The sequence below is a fragment of the Girardinichthys multiradiatus genome, chromosome 22, assembly GCF_021462225.1.
Source record: "Girardinichthys multiradiatus isolate DD_20200921_A chromosome 22, DD_fGirMul_XY1, whole genome shotgun sequence".
NCBI lineage: Eukaryota > Metazoa > Chordata > Actinopteri > Cyprinodontiformes > Goodeidae > Girardinichthys > Girardinichthys multiradiatus.
The window spans coordinates 28,358,033-28,376,125 of NC_061814.1; the positions used below are offsets into that span (position 1 = coordinate 28,358,033).

The window sequence follows — 18,093 nt, forward strand, 5'->3', positions numbered from 1 at the left end:
ATGTGTCATCTGGATCTGCAGTTTTTTATGTTTTTATTGTACATAAAATAAAGATTGTTTTCTTATAGGAAAAAAATACTCTTTAACAAGAATATGTCTCTCTGTTTATTTTATCACAAAATGTCTCATTTTCTCACATGTGACATACAAAAACATCCCATGTCATGTCCTGGGTTTCCAATTTCCAAACAGCTGATAGTTGTTCCTCACAAGAAATGATTTCCATTTGGTGATACAGGGATACTGTATTGCTACTAATCTGTTGTAATAGGGAATTCCTAATTATAGTGTATAAGACTATAATTACATCAAAAATGTAAGTAAAAATTTTACATTGAAAATGAAGATACAGTCGCTCAACAAATTCAGAGCGCAACTAAAAATAAAGTAACGACACTTTAAATTAAATTGTAATAATTAACTACCATCCAGCTGCCATTAAACTACTGTAAAATTTACAAAATTCTTTTTACAGTGTACATAGCCCCTTATTGTTACTTATTGCTACAAGACATTAAACGTTGAAGTGAGCATACACACTTTCCGGAAGGACCAAATTGTTCAGCAAAAGTGGGCGGGACTAAATAAATTGAAAAAAGTGGACTTTTTACCTTTAAAGAACTGTTGTCTGTTTGAAACATTCGCTTAACAAGACTGTGAAACAATTTGTATGCAAAATCTTAGATTTAATATAAAGAACAACACAAGGCTGAGAAATGGAGCATACCCCACTGTTCATGCACCAGCCACAACAGAAGACTTGAGTGGGGGATCGACAGCCAGACCATTCTGACAGCCGTACTTGTTGGCGGAGAGCAAGCGCAAAGTTTCAATGTTAAACAAATGTGCTGTTTCATGTGGTTTATTTGGAAATAAATTCTGCAAAAAAATCTCTATTCTAAAAGAAACCAAAAAAAAAAAAAAACATCCAATATTTTCTGTTTGGCTTCCACCTGGTCAGCCAGCAGGCAGGCAACCCATTAGATGTCCATGCTAATACCTCAAGAACAGCATTTGTTCAATTAAATCCTTTTGACAGGTCAAATCACCAACCAAGTCCATATCGTATGAGCTCACATTTGAATGAGACTTCAACGTGTTATTTTTTCGCTGCAGTGTTGTGCTAGTTACTGCATGCCCAAGATTATGTTTCAGACATGATGTCTTAACTGTTCAGCAACTTTCAGTTGCAGGCTTGGAAATTGTAGTTCTTGCAGTGTTTTTCTTATTTTTCCATGTTTTTTTTTCCAGCATATATCTTGACATTCAACATAGAAATTAATATGACTATTGTAAACTAAAGCCTGACCACAGCTAAAGAAAAAATTATCTGAAAATAATGATATATGTCTTTTAAAGTTGTCTTTTTTTTCCTGAACTGACCATTTTTAGATACATCCCATCTGCAAAAAAGTAGATGGTACACTTAATTGGGAGAATATGAAATATAGTGGGCTGCACGGTGGCGCAGTGCATGTTTTCCTTGTGCATGCGTGGGTTTTCACCGGGTGTTCTGGCTTCCTCCCACAGTCCAATGACATGTCTGTTAGGTTAATTGGTCTCTCTAAATTGCCCTTAGGTGTGTGAATGAGTGTGTGCATGGTTGTTTGTGTGTTGCCCTGCGATGGATTGGCGACCTGTCCAGGGTGTACCCCGCCTCCCGCCAATAGACTGCTGGAGACCAGCTTCCCCGCCACCCACTATGGAAGAAGCGGTATAGAAGATTACTGACTGACTGACTGACTGATATTCATATCATTTACAGTGTGCGCAAAATGAGCGTCCTGTCAGTTTGTACATTTATCAGTCCCACACTTTATTGGTCTCTTCCTTTTACTGACTTCTGGCTAATTTCACAGATCCACTAAACTAAGGTTATATTTATTTTGTGTTTAAATCAACTGGAATCGTATTATCAGAACAGATCCTTGCGTATTTTAATTGGTACTATAACCCCCAACATTCCGGACACTGCAATTAAGACTGTGATTTTACGAGATCCAGCGGTATCAAAGTAACACTGTAAAACGATTAGGTGCAATAAAGGCAGGTCAACATGCATTTCATCACGTTTATCAACCTGATTCTTTTCAAATGTCTTTCTTATTGTTTTATAGACGATTAACGCTGAAAATAAAATGCATAACCACCAGAATAATCAAAATATATAAGAGCATCAAGATCCCTCATGATACCCACACATAAATCACACCTTTTTACTCATTCAATCCTTGTGTTTTTCCTCTAACTTAACAAGGTGCGCGTCCCTCACCTGCGATCCTGAGCACAGCTCTCTCTGCCGGGTCCAACACGGATCCTCCTTGGATCTTCCTCTTGGACCTCTCGTGTCTGGGCAGGTTCCAGGGCAAAGTGTCGCCGGGTGCGGGCGACGCCGATCCGGATTTGACGCTGCTGTAGTCATCCTCGTCCGAGATGTCTGCCGAAGAAGACATGGAGCAGTGCAGGGAAGGGTTCCCCGAACTGGAGCTCTGTGAGACAAAAGGAAACGAACAATGTCTTGATTACAAACACACACACACACACACACACACACACACATGCGAGCATCTAAGGTGAGAAGCTAAAAAGACAGGAAACAGCACCAGACGATGATCACATTTTTGTCACCATGACGGGTCAAGGTGCGTAATGTCCGCGCATGTTAGGCGTGACATGGGCCACTAGTTCACAGTGACCCAAAACAATAAAAGAAAGAGCCATATAAAAGCAAGACGAAAAACAATAGCATCTGGCTCCCCCGCCAGGTCAAGTCTAAGACTTACCACAGTATACATAGAGACCTATCAGCTGGAAGAAGAAAAAAATATTTAAAATCCTATTCGGGCATCCTTAGCTTCCCCCTCCAGTCATCTATTTTAGGGGTACCACGCCCTTTCAGTGATACTCGGGACACTGTTTCTCTCTTAAGGCAGCATCAGGGATGCGGGGTGATGTCAGATCTCCAGAGGACTGAGAGAGGATGATGCCGGTGGACGCTGTGTGTCGAGGACGAGCTGAGCTCGACCGTGATGGGAGAGCAGACTTCATGTGTCTGCGCGTCATACCCGGCAGCCAACAGCAGCAGCAGCTCCAGCTCCGGTGTTAGAGCGCCATCTCTAACACAAAGGAAGCGGCTGGTTGTAAACATCCCCCCTCATGAACGGGGACAATAAGTTCCAGAACCACCCTGCATTCATAATGGTGACTTCAAGCGTAATTCCATAACAATATGTTCAACTTAGCACAAAAACACACACATATGACTCCACTTATATCATGGAATAGTTACCTCAGAGAAGTATAGTTGCACAGCAAGATTACTCTTTTGACAATTCACTGGTTCCTTTGAGGTTCTTTAAGTTAGGCTACTCACCAGCTAAAGTAAGTTACTGCAGTAATTCCCTGCTGCACCCTGACACTCCCAGGTTGAGCAACAGAACAAATGAAGGCAAACACATCCTTAAGGAAAAGGGTTGGGTGAATATATACTTGTACAATCACGCTCAATTTACCAGGTGATCAGGGATTTTAACAACTTCTTACCAGGGCAGTGGCCTAGGGCCCAGAGGTTTGGGAGGGCAACAAAATAATGAACTTTTTCAATGATGTTGTTGTTCTAACTTTGTTTTAAAAAATAGAAAATAATCTTTCTTTTTAAAAAACTGTATACATTTGTAAGGAAAATCTATTAACATTGACCAACAAGTTTTTTTTCTGTTAGGTAATGAGACAAGCATCTCTCAAATAATATTAGTATATGAATAGTATCTATTAACATTTCCTTAAAAATGTGATGTTAAAAATTATTTATGTTCTCTTTATTGATCGGTGGAAAAAATAATTTTTGGTGTTACAGCAATCAAACTCTTTATCAAATTGCTGAGCAGCTTTTTGCAGGTCTCTGTTGGTATTTTGTTGATTTCTCTTTGAAGATGAGCTCCAAGTTGACTCTGGAATGCCTACTTGCCATCACCCTAATTTTTAACCCCTTCCATAGATTATCTATCAGATTTCAGCTGGGATTTTGGCTAACATTAACATTAGTTTCAGTCACAAGGAACATTTTGGCAAAATTGAAAGATTATTTTAAAGCTATATCTGTCAGGGATGTGAATAATTTTTGGCGTAACAGTAGACGACAAATAAGCGAATATTTGAAAAGAATGATATTAATCTCACCCTCAACCCCAAGCAAATCAAGGGCAAGCTTAATTAATCATATGATTTATCTCAGAAGTTTGAGCTTGAATCTGGAGATGTTGTCATACAAGAGTTGAACTAGTGTTATTTTTTTATTTATCTTGAGGCTAACTACTATTATCAATGCAAAACAATTCATAGTATATTATATAGTAAATAGTATATTTTTTCATATTTGTTTGAACTTCATATTTGTTTTGTTTGAACACTTAAGGCTATTTCGATATTGCACATAGACATTGTTGGGTAATGAATGTGTCAGAGGTGCTCATAAATAGTTTATATCTGTCATTTTTAATACTGAACACGGGCATACTTGGCAACCTCTGACTTTCCCAGTCACAGTTTCGATTTCAGGGGGTGTTCTTATTGCATGACTGACTGGGAACTCAGAAAATCTGATTTCCCAGTACAAACAGAAAGCACCATAAGTGCATGCTCCATGCATCCATGCCTCATTTGTGGTCTTTGCTGTGGCTCATATACACCATATATCACCATATACAGGCCTGGCATGGTTCCTAAACATTTTGGGTCCTTTTTTGTGTAGATGAAGACATTTCTAGATATTATGAAGAGTTTATAATATTGTTTTAGAAAACCCTAAATTCATATGAACCAGGACTCAAGACCTTGAGGCTGATGTGGGTAGGGCAGACAAACTGCCTCTAGCCAAGGAACCAACATCCTCCTAAATCCAATTTATTACCCTGCTGTTAATAAATAATTTTTATTTTGTTTTCGTTCTAAAAGAGTAGCTAATATAAAAAGAAATAATCCTGCTCTGTAGATTGTCTTGATGCCATAATGAAATAACATAAAATAAATGAAACATTCATAAGATGAATGTTTCAACAGGGCAAAATAAAATGATTTCTGGTTTAAAATGGATGCAACATCCAAACTTTTGTAAATGTTTTTCAAATCAAATGTCTTAAAAAATATAATAATAATAATAATAATAATAAATAAATAAAACCTATTAGTTATACTAAAAAATATTAAAGTATAATGTTAAATTTTCAAGCCTGATAAGTCTACTTTTTTCAGCATCCATAAAAAGAAGTTCAGGGAGACATAAGATTTGAAATGATCTGTGGTGAGCTCATATTGCAGAAACTCAAACAAAGACAAAACGAAGACAAAACATTGCAAAATTAAGATCTGTAGTCAAGTCAAGTTTATTTATATAGTGCTTTTCAGCAACAAGGCACTCAAGGCGCTGTACATAAGGAAAAACATTACAATAATACAGAAAATCAACCAGAGGTAATTTAAAAAAAAATAAATAAATAAAGAGAATAGAATGATGGATAAGAAAACGAAAGGAAAACTGGACTGACAACTTCACTAATAATGTTTAGATGGCACAGGCAAAGGCCACTCTAAACAAATACGTTTTTAATCTTGATTTAAAGCAACTTAGGGTTTTGGCGCTTTTACAGTTTTCTGGTAGTTTATTCCAGATTAGTGGAGCATAAGAACTAAAAGCTGCTTCTCCATGTTTGGTTCTGGTTCTGGGTGTGCAGAGTAGATTTGAGCCAGAAGACCTGAGAGGTCTGGCTGGTTGATACACTGACAACAAGTCTGTAATGTATTTTGATGCTAAGCCATTCAGTGTTTTATAGACAGAAGTATTTTAAACTCTATTCTCTGAGACACAGGGAGCCAGTGTAGGGACTTTAGAACCGGGTTGATGTGCTCCACTTTCTTAGTTCTAGTGAGGACGCGGGCAGCAGCGTTCTGGATCAACTGCAGCTGTCTGATCGACTTTTTAGGCAGACCTGTGAAGACACCGTTGCAGTAATCAATTCTACTAAAGATGAAGGCATGAATTCGTTTTTCAAGGTCCTGCTGAGACATTAGTCCTTTAATCCTGGAGATGTTCTTTAGGTGATAGAAGGCTGACCTTGTTACTATCTTTATGTGTCTCTGAAGGTTCAGGTCTGAGTCCATCACTACACCCAGGTTTCGAGCCTGACTGGTGGTTTCTAGCTGTATTAAATGAAGCTGTGTGATAACTTTTAAATGCTCTTCCTTTGGTCCAAAGATTATTACTTCAGTTTTGTTTTGATTCAGCTGAAGAAAATTTTGGCCCATCCATGCATTGATTTCTTCTAAGCATTTACCCAGCGCTTGAATGGGTTCATGGTCACCTGGTGACATCGTAATGTATAGCTGTGTGTCGTCTGCATAGTTATAATAACTTACGTTGTTGTTAATTAAAATCTGAGCTAGGGGGAGCATGTATAGGGGTTGGACAATGAAACTGAAACACCTGGTTTTAGACCACAATAATTTATTAGTATGGTGTAGGGCCTCCTTTTGCGGCCAATACAGCGTCAATTCGTCTTGGGAATGACATATACAAGTCCTGCACAGTGGTCAGAGGGATTTTAAGCCATTCTTCTTGCAGGATAGTGGCCAGGTCACTACGTGATACTGGTGGAGGAAAACATTTCCTGACTCGCTTCTCCAAAACACCCCAAAGTGGCTCAATAATATTTAGATCTGGTGACTGTGCAGGCCATGGGAGATGTTCAACTTCACTTTCATGTTCATCAAACCAATCTTTCACCAGTCTTGCTTTGTGTATTGGTGCATTGTCATCCTGATGCACGGCACCGCCTTCAGGATACAATGTTTGAACCATTGGATGCACATGGTCCTCAAGAATGGTTCGGTAGTCCTTGGCAGTGACGCGCCCATCTAGCACAAGTATTGGGCCAAGGGAATGCCATGATATGGCAGCCCGAACCATCACTGATCCACCCCCATGCTTCACTCTGGGCATGCAACAGTCTGGGTGGTACGCTTCTTTGGGGCTTCTCCACACCGTAACTCTCCCGGATGTGGGGAAAACAGTAAAGGTGGACTCATCAGAGAACAATACATGTTTCTCATTGTCCACAGCCCAAGATTTGTGCTCCTTGCACCATTGAAACCGACGTTTGGCATTGGCATGAGTGACCAAAGGTTTGGCTATAGCAGCCCGGCCGTGTATATTGACCCTGTGGAGCTCCCGACGGACAGTTCTGGTGGAAACAGGAGAGTTGAGGTGCACACTTAATTCTGCCGTGATTTGGGCAGCTATGGTTTTATGTCTTTTGGATACAATCCGGGTAAAACCCGAACATCCCTTTCAGACTGCTTCCTCTTGCATCCACAGTTAATCCTGTTGGATGTGGTTCGTCCTTCTTGGTGGTATGCTGACATTACCCTGGATACCGTGGCTCTTGATACATCACAAAGACTTGCTGTCTTGGTCACAGATGCACCAGCAAGACGTGCGCCAACAATTTGTCCTCTTTTGAACTCTGGTATGTCACCCATAATGTTGTGTGCATTTCAATATTTTGAGCAAAACTGTGCTCTTACCCTGCTAATTGAACTTTCACACTCTGCTCTTACTGGTGCAATGTGCAATCAATGAAGACTGGCTACCAGGCTGGTCCAATTTAGCCATGAAACCTCCCACACTAAAATGACAGGTGTTTCAGTTTCATTGTTCAACCCCTGTAGATATTGAATAGAAGGGGCCCTAAGATGGACCCTTGGGGAACGCCACATGTGATTTTTGTGCTCTCTGATGTAAAGTTACCCACTGACACAAAAAAGTCCCTGCCCTTCAAGTAGGATTTAAACCAATTGAGTGCTGTACCAGAAAGGCCAACCCAGTTTTCCAGGCGCTCTAATAAAATGGAGTGATCAACAGTGTCGAATGCTGCACTAAGGTCCAATAATACCAGCACTGTGGTTCTTCCACAGTCTGCATTTATACGGATGTCATTGAACACCTTGACAAGAGCAGTCTCTGTACTGTGGTGAGCACGGAAGGCTGACTGGAAGACATCGAACATCTGACAAAAGGGACGTGTTTATTATTTGTGTTAAATCAGATGTTATTACAGGCAAAGCTTTCTTAAGGAAAGCTGTGGGTAAAAGATTGAGACAGCAGGAAGAAGAATTTAGTTGGTGTACGATTTCTTCTAAGTTTTTGCAGTTTATTTGGTGAAATTGGGACATTTTGTCAAAATCAGTTCTAGTTGGAGACAACTTTGGTACTGGAGTTGATGTGGATGTCCTGACTGCCCCTCTGATCTTTTGGGTTTTTTCAGTAAAGAATTTAGCAAATTCATTGCAGGCCCTGGTAGAGTGGAGTTCAGATGCTACTGTTACAGGAGGGTTTGTTAACCTGTCAACCGTGGCAAATAATGCACGAGCATTGTTAATGTTTTTGCTGATGATCTCAGAAAAAAAAGATTCCCTTGCATTTTTCAGTTGTAGGTTATATCTGTATTGTCTCTCTTTATAGATAATATAGTGAACCTGGAGTCCAGTCTTTCGCCACCTGCGTTCAGCTTTTCGACACTCCTTTTTTTCACTTCTGACTGGTGCAGCACTTCTCCACGGAGACATTTTCTTCCCAGAAACGACTTTCACTTTAATTGGAGCAATTGAATCAATGATGTCTGAGATTTTTGAATAAAAGTTTTCTATCAGCTCATCTACAGTGTTACAGGGCAAAGTGAAGGTAGAAGAGTAAATCTGGTTAAAGGTTTCAGCAGCACCGTCCTTAAAGATGCGTTTTCTTATTATGTCTCTTTGGCAAACTGAGTCATAGCAGATGATGCTTTCAAAAATAACAGAAAAGTGGTCAGATGGAGCAACATCAGTTACAGATACCTTGGAAATGTTTAGACCCTTAGTGATGATCAAGTCCAAAATATGTCCTGTTTGTGCATTTGCTCTTTAACATGTTGAGTCAAACCAAAATTTCTAAGAGTGTCACATAGATCTATTGCAATTCTGTCTTCAGGATTGTCCATGTGAATGTTGAAGTCTCCCACAATAATTAAACAGTCATAGTCAACACATATCACAGATAAAAGCTCATTAAAATTACTGATAAAGTTTGTTTTGGACTTAGGAGACCTGTAAATATTCAAGAACATGTTTCGGACTGGGCTCTTTACCTGGAGAGCCAAATATTCAAGAGTCAAATTTGCCCAGAAATACTTTTTTACACTCTAATAAATCTTTAAACAAAGTGGTCACACCTCCACCTTTTCTTTGGTGTCTGCTCTCACAAAGAAAATTGTAGTTTGGAGGCGTCGCCTCTATCAGAATGGGAGCTTCATTAAATTCATGAAACCTTGTTTCTGTTAAAAACATAACATCAAGATCGTGGTCAGTAATGAAGTCATTGATTAAAAATTATTTTTCTGACAGAGATCTAAAGCCAGTTTATATGACTTAGTTGTTGATATTAACTCTGTGTGTGGTTGTACCTGACAGTTTATGGCTTTCGTTGATTGTTTATTACTGTCTCTTATCCTTTTGGCTTTGTTCTTTCTGTCATGTATAAGCACAGAGATTTTACAACTATCTCCTATTAGGGGCCCAAGTTTTTCCTGGACATGCTCATTTCTGATAGAGTTACCACTGGGGCCCAGACTGTATCACCGAAAAGTGATTTGAAGGTCCTGATTAGGAGGAGATAGATTATGAGGTGGCGGAGGTCTGCGGCATTTGGAAGATGTTGGTTTAGTAGCAGGGCCTCGGCCATGGGGGATGTTGAATGGAGAAGATGTCAGAGCCATTTGGGTCCCGATTTTAAGAGCTCATGTTATCAGAATCCAGTAAAGTAAAAAGCGGGCTCAGAGGGAAGATGGGAGAGTTCTGTGAGGTCTGGGTCGGGGTCTGAGGGGATGGGGGTATAATGGGGGGGTCCACCTCTCCTGTGGATTTTGACGGGGAGACCTTTTGTGATGACCTCTCTTTCTCAGCCAACTGGCCGGTTGTTTCTGCTGGAGCTGTTGGAGGCAGCGTTATCATTGTTGTTGATACTCCATGTTCTCTGCTGAAGGTTGGAGCTGCTGGCGGATTATTTACTGAATAGAAGAGATTAGATGTGAGACGTCTGGCTCCTGGCTTGTTCAAACAGAAACCATCTTGCTTGAAGAGTTGTCCTTTTTCCCAAAAAATATCAAAGTTGTCGATGAAGTTCACAGGTGTGGTGGCACATGTTTTTTTCAACCACTTATTAATCATCAGAAGTCTCGAAAAAATCTCATCTCCACAGAAAATCGGTGCAAAGAAACACCTTGATATTGAGACCTCCAACAATATTCAGAAGACGAGTGAAATCCTCCTTCAGTCCTTCTGAGTTTTTCTTAGCCACGTCATCCATGGCTCCACAGTGTATAATAAGGTTTTCTAGAGACGGGCGCTTTTCTGTGATTGCCAGAATATTCTCTGAGATATCGGAGACCACGTTACTGGTACCAATCATAACTTCTGTGTTTTTATTGTTGCAGAAGTTTTTGATCCCATTCACAGTTGTGTTGCCCACTATTAGGGTTCTTGGTCCGGTGGGGCGCTTTCTCTCAGGCAATTTAAGAGAAGACTGTTTAGAATGAAGGTTGTTCTCAAACCTTTTATTGTTCTCAGAAGATGGATCATTATCCTGGTTTTCATTCTATAGTGGAGCAAATCTGTTTTGGAGGGGAATTCCATTGTTTCCAGCTGTCTCACTCCTATCAGTTGTGACAGCAGCTCGCTGTCGAAGTCTCCTTTTCCCAGGGGAAACGGGGACATTTCTCTGTAATTCTGGCCATTCTAATTTATTTAATTGCTGAGATCTTCCAGTGAATCGTCCACCTTCATTTTTTGGGCATGCCCCTAAAACCTAAAACATGCCAGGGGGGTCTGCCGGTAGGTTTATTCTCAGTGTTCTGATTGCCGGCTGAGTTGTTGAGCTGGCTGTCACTGTTTGGGATCACAGGCAGAGTTGAATCATCGTTGTACCCCATATTCACCTCCACATTCACTTCTAGTCGATGGATTTTCATCTCCAAAACAGCCATTTTCTGTAAAAGTTTGTCGAAGTCCTCTGTGGCGAAGGGAGGCATTTTGTGCTGATTAGCTGGCGTCAACGTGTCCTGCTTTAGAGTTCGATTATAGAAACATCAAAATCCTTTAGAAAAAAAAACAATAATAATAATCCTTGGAAGTCACTGGTAAGAAGAAGTTTTAGTCCAATATTTCCGTAATTTTGGCTAAGAGGTAAAAAGTTAGGAGTAAAAGAATGCAAGCAAGCAGGGAGCTTAGGAGAAAAGCGTCTGAGCAGGCAGAGAGGCGGAAGCAGACTTCCATCCACTTTTGTTCTTTTATTTCTACACTGCTCAAAAAAATAAATGGAACACTTAAACAACACAATATAACTCCAAGTAAATCAAACTTCTGTGAAATCAAACTGTCCACTTAGGAAGCAACACTGATTGACAATCAATTTCACATGCTGTACTTCTCAGTACCTATGCTTTCCGGCTGATGTTTTGGTCACTTTTGAATGTTGGTGGTGCTTTCACACTCGTGGTAGCATGAGATGGACTCTACAACCCACACAAGTAGCTCAGGTAGTGCAGCTCATCCAGGATGGCACATCAATGCGAGCTGTGGCAAGGAGGTTTGCTGTGTCTGTCAGCGTAGTGTCCAGAGCCTGGAGGCGCTACCAGGAGACAGGCCAGTACACTAGGAGACGTGGAGGAGGCCATAGGAGGGCAACAATGCAGCAGCAGGACCACTACCTCCGCCTTTGTGCAAGGAGGAACAGGAGGAGCACTGCCAGAGCCCTGCAAAATTACCTCTAGCAGGCCACAAATGTGCATGTGTCTGCACAAACGGTCAGAAACCGACTCCATGAGGATGGTATGAGGGACCGACGTCCACAAATGGGGGTTGTGCTCACAGCCCAACACCGTGCAGGATGCTTGGCATTTGCCAGAGAACACCAGGATTGCCAAATTCACCACTGGCGCCCTGTGCTCTTCACAAATGAAAGCAGGTTCACACTGAGCACATGTGACAGACGTGACAAAGTCTGGAGACACCGTGGAGAGCAATCTGCTGTCTGCAACATCCTTCAGCATGACCGGTTTGGCAGTGGGTCAGTAATGGTGCGTGGAGGCATTTCTTTGGAGGGCCGCATGGCCCTCCATGTGCTCACCAGAGGTAGCCTGACTGCCATTAGGTACCGAGATGAGATCCTCAGACCCCTTGTGAGACCATATGCTGGTGCAGTTGGCCCTGGGTTCCTCCTAATGCAGGACAATGCTAGACCTCATGTGGCTGGAGTGTGTCAGCAGTTCCTGCAAGATGAAGACATTGAAGCTATGGACTGGACCGCCCGTTCCCCAGACCTGAATCTGATTGAGCACATCTGGGACATCATGTCTCGCTCCATCCACCAACGTCACGTTGCACCACAGACTGTCCAGGAGTTGGCGGATGCTTTAGTCCAGGTCTGGGAGAAGATCCATCAGGAGACCATCCGCTGTCTCATCAGGAGCATGCCCAGGCGTTGTAGGGAGGTCATACAGGCACGTGGAGGTCACACACAATACTGAGCCTCATTTTGACTTGTTTTGAGGACATTACATCAAAGTTGGATCAGCCTGTAGTGTGTTTTTCCGCTTTAATTTTGTGTGTGACTCCAAATCCAGGCCTCCATTGGTTAATAAATTTGATTTCCATTGATGATTTTTGTGTGATTTTGTTGTCAGCATATTCAATTATTATTTAATTTCCCATTGGGATCAATAAAGTATTTTTGAATTGAATTGAATTCAACTTTGTACAGAACAAAGTATTCAATGAGAATATTTCATTCATTCAGATCTAGGATGTGTTATTTGAGTGTTCCCTTTATTTTTTTGAGCAGTGTATAAATAGACTGGATTAAACGTTTGTGAAGAATGTTTCAACAGAGCCATATAGAATAACTACTTGTTTAAAATAGATGCTGCAGAACTGATGTTAATAATAGCAGCATCACTGCCTCCCATTTCATCAGATTGAGACCAATTCTTTCTGAGGCAGATTAATATTGCATTATATTATCATATCCCTGATATTAACAATCTAAAAAAGTGAAAGAGTACATGCCTCAAGGCAAGTTGTTTTTTAAGGTTAAATTAATATTTACCTGAATACATTTTACTGTATTTTACAAGACCCTGCAGAAGTAAGGATTCAAGAAAGATCACAGGACCACCCCAAGGGGACTCATTCTCTCCGTCATGTAGAAGCTTAAAATCTTTTTTATTTGGTAATGTCTCTGCTCTGTAGTTGGCCAGTTTAAAAAGCATTGAGTGCAGAGTCTCCAGGCTCATTTGATAAAATGTTCAGTTTTTAATCAGACTGATGCAGCTTCTGTAAGTACTGGACGTGAAATAAGACACGTCTGCATCGGCCTAACTTCCTGTCAATAAAATGTGTTCCTGGTAGCTCATTCGCCCTGATTTGGGCCAGTTAAAGACAATTAAACACTGTAGACACTGTTCTTATCGTCACAACCACTGTAAATATGTCATCTTGACAGTGGATGACTGTATATAACAAATGAGGGTGGGATGATGATAAGCCTGACCCAGTAAAATCTTTCTGATTATTTATTGTCATTCTTTGGTAACAGCTGGAAATGGGGAGACTTTTAAATGACTGAGCGACAGCTGTTTATGCCATTTTTTTTTTGTCAATTTACTGAAAGCATTGTTTGGTTAGGAGTATCAAAAGTGAAAAAAGTGGTATGAAACCAAACCCAGGTGCCGTTGTGATGAATCTTGTTTGTTAAAAACTTCAATGATTAAAAATAGATATGTGTCCCAGGGATCTCCAGCTATCATGCAGCAAACAACAGGACTACACAGATCAATAGGTTCCTTCGAACTATAGTCACTTCCAACATCACACAAGATTTGACACAGAAATCACTTTTGCAGTGACCTTTGCAGTACTTAAATTAAAGGTTAAGTAAGTATTTCATACTTTATATACAATACCTTATATAAACAGTGCATAGCAAAATATGCATACCCCTTGAACGTTTTTCATATTTTGTCTCATTACAACCAAAAGCTTTGAGATTTTGTGTGCTAGATCAACAAAAAGTAAGGCATAAATTTGATGTGGAAGAAAAAAGGTATGTGGTTTTCATTTTTTACACATAAAAATCCGAAAAGGGTTGCATTAATTTATAGTCAGCCCCCTTCAGAAGTCATCAGAAGTAATCAAATTATTAAATGGAGTCAGCCGTGTGCAATTTTAATCTCAGTTTAAATACAGCAGTTCTGTGAAGACCTGACAGGTTTTTCATTTTGACAACATGGACAACCAGAACCATGCAGACCAATGAACAAACCAGTGGTCCAATCTGCAGTTTGACACAAGCTATGTACAGGACATGGCAAATGGGTGGAAGAAAATGCACTGGTCAGATTACACCACAACTGAACTTTTTGGTCTGCATGGAAAACACAATATATCTCATTAGACTAACACTGCACATAACCCTGAACACACTATTCCCATCTTTTACAATGGTGGTAGCATCATGCTGTTGGGATGCTTTTCTTTAACAATGGTAGGGAAGCTGATCCGAGTTAACGGGAAGATGGATTATGTTGAACTCAGTAAGAACACTGGCTAGAGGCTGCAAAATACAACCAAAACCAAAAACGAAATGAGTTAGATCACAGCATCTTTATTAGAATGGTCCAGTGAAAGGCTTAAATAAAATTAAGAATCTCAGTAAGACCCAAAAATAGCTTTTCACAGGTTTCCATTCATTCCGACTGAGCCTGAGCAGTTTTGCAAAGAATGGCCAAAAATATCAGTCTCCAAATGTAGAAAACTGGTAAAGACCCCAAGGCGTAAAGCCATTTTAATTACAACCATTTTTATTTGGTCTATCACATCAGCCCCAATGAAATATATTGACGTTCAAGGCAACAAAGTCGAAAAATGTGAAAAGTTCTGGAACTGAACACATATTAATGGGACGGGTATTAATACCTATGCAAGTCCAGGTATATGATATATTTCAAATATATGTAAATTTTTCTTATATATATATTTATATATATATATATATATATATATATATATATATATATATATATATATATATATATATAAGAGTTGTTCTTGCAGAGCAAAATATTCTCACATTAAAGCACATTAATGTTAATAAAGCCCAACTATCCAAAAGAACTGATGTGGCCACCCACACCCAATAATCCCATATACTCAGACCTCTCTTTCCAGCTAGACAAAAAACAATCATTGTTCTGATTAGAGGATGGGTTCTGTCTCTCCTTAGTTCATGTTTTGACCACAGAGCCTGAAAAGATAAAGGCCTCTGATGAGGATAAAATCATTAAGGTATGGCAAGCAGGGGCACATTCAGTGAGGATGTTTACACTTAAAGCTGGAGGACTAAAGCAAACAGATGAGGCTGCGCTGATGGTAGGTACCAACGTGAACAGAAAAACGTATTCTTATTTTGAATTTGACCTGCTAACCTGTAATAGCAGGAAAATGTTATAACCATTTAAATGAAGGTTCATGTGATGGTATTGCACTTAAAGAATATGTAAATGTATGTAAACATAAAATTTGGTTCTGAAACAATCATTTTTACTACCTAAAACTTCCTCTTATGCATGTCTTACTTTAGTATCTGCTTGAAAATAACTCTTTTTTTCTCTGCACCAGTTCCTCAAAAGAAAATACTGTAAGTATATTTGGCCACTTAATGGTCCCTAAATATTATTCAGGGGGCTTTATTTTATGTTTCACTGAAATTGCTTGTTTTGTGTTAGAAGCTAACTCATATCTTATTGGAATGACAGCTTCTATCTACATAGGTCACATGATTATTAATGACTCATAATACATTTTGAGGCAATTTTTCCAAAGATATGACATTTAAAGAGATCAAAGTTCAAAAGCACACCCATATCCAAGCCCTTTAAATAAACATGTTTGTAAGAATGTAAAGGTTCAGAAGCACAACGAGGCTCTGGTGGAGAGTAAAGCAAATAGCCTGCATCACTTTATCATCTGCATAAAGGATGGTAACAGAGATGGAGGGATACCTACAGCTTTACGAGTGGGAGTGACTTGCACAGACTGGTAAAACTCTGGTGGGAGTCTCTTCTTGACTTTACGTTTTCTCAAAGTCGAGGATATGTCGGGTTCACTCTCTGGAACCTCAGCCAGACTGGGCTTTTCCTCCGTCACCCGGGCATGTGCGCTCCTTCTTAAGTGACGTGGACTGTGCCTGAAACCCTGGGAAACACCACCAATGGTTAAAATGCTAAAAAAGGTTACACATTGAACACAGAAAAGTTCACCGATTTAAACATGCAACATCCTGAGTGCCACAAATGTTTATTTCAAGCAAGATGTATTTTTATCGGAGGCACAAAACATAGCCAACTCCTATCCAGTGGTTCTCACACCTGTTAAAAAAAAAAAGAAAAAAAAAGTGATTTAAAAAATGGGGAGTTGGCGGGGGGTTGGGTGTTAAACGACTGATGAAACCTAATTTGATTTGGCACAAAAACTGATAGATGTAGTGGACCCAAACGCAGTGACAAAGATGAGAGGAGCATGCTGCAGGTGAGTAAAAAAAACATATGAAAATGGCTCTGAAACAGCAGGAAACTGAGGCACTGAGGGAAGGATTAAACATCTGTAAATTATAATGTAAAACGCTGAAACAAAGGATGCTACAAACAGAGACCAGACTAATTAAACTGAACTAAAAACCCTATAGATCAGAAAACATATGTCACCAAAAGAACAATATACTCATGGTGAAGCATGGCGGTGGCAGCATCATGATTTGGAGTTACATTTCTTCAAATAGAACTGAGTTTTGCTAAGGTGAAATAAGTTCTTAATACTTCCAAATACTATTCAAATTTGGCCAAAAAGGTTTGTGTCATTGAAAGCTTAGTGTTCCAGTGAGTCCAAGCAATAAAACAAATGGCTTCATGGGAGACAAATTTAAGTTTTGGAAAGGCCTAGCTATAGTTAAGAAATAAATCTGACATAAAGACTGTCGAGTCACCTGAAGAAGGCTGTGGATCGTAAATGTTCCCACAGTCTGAAGCATCTTTTATATTAGGAACTTTTGCAAGGCAGCGAGGCCAAATATTTTCAAATCAAGATATGAGACGCTGGCAAACACCTACCAAAGAAGACCGAATGCTAAAATTGAATCAAACGTTATTTTAACACTCATACGTAACAAGGTTATTGGGCACTTTTTTTGCTTGTTTTGTTTTTTTCCTTCTGACAAATTTGCTTGATTTTTAACTGAATTGTAAAAGATATGTGTCCTATTATATGTGGGGAAAAATGTTTAAATTATTTCTTATGGTCTCAGTTTGCTACAGGCAGAAAAAGATTTTTAACAGGGACAACAGTAATGGTTTATTAAACTGCAGAGAGATGAAATTCTGCTTGCAACACGGGAACTCTAACCACTCCAAAATAAAAATAAAATTTTTTTGCATCCACGTTTGTTTGTCTCTCTCTATAAAGTTTTATAAGAAGACCAACATATACATTTTACCAACACTGAAGCTCCATAACAATCCTACTTTGGCCTACTTGAATATGATACCATTTGAGAACTGAGTCAGTAGGGATTCAGTATCCCCTGGTTCAATAATATGATGGTCAACCAGCTCTTGCTTTTTTCATTAAAGAAATTATGGAAAATAACAGTTTGTGCTCTTACTGAAGGACATATAGTGTTAGACCTTCTAAGCTCTAAATAAAACTGTGAAAAAAATATTACTGTAAATTGTTACTTTCCAGGCATTATTTTAGCTTTACTGAAATCACAACAATCCTATGTCAGGAAGTTCTAGTAAGCCACTGCCGCTTTGGAAAATGGCTAATTGAGACAGCTTATCGTTGTCTGCCTAATATTTATATTTTTAAGTAATTTACGTGATTTAACATAGGTCAGTTTCAGAATTGAAAAGCAAACGAGAAAAACAAATACACAAAACTATGGTTGAAGTTGTATTG

The 18,093-nt window shown here is 39.5% G+C and overlaps 1 protein-coding gene across 1 annotated transcript in view; it reads right to left on the reverse strand.

The window, feature by feature from the left end:
- Positions 1–18,093, reverse strand: part of dst (dystonin) — a 141,598-nt gene that overhangs the window by 122,585 nt on the left and 920 nt on the right. Inside the window, exons 3-4 of the mRNA XM_047351559.1 lie at positions 16,147–16,335; positions 2,273–2,489 (exon numbers count right to left, since the gene is read on the reverse strand). Coding sequence (XP_047207515.1) covers positions 2,273–2,489; positions 16,147–16,335 — 406 coding nt within the window. The remainder of the gene's footprint in view (positions 1–2,272; positions 2,490–16,146; positions 16,336–18,093) is intronic.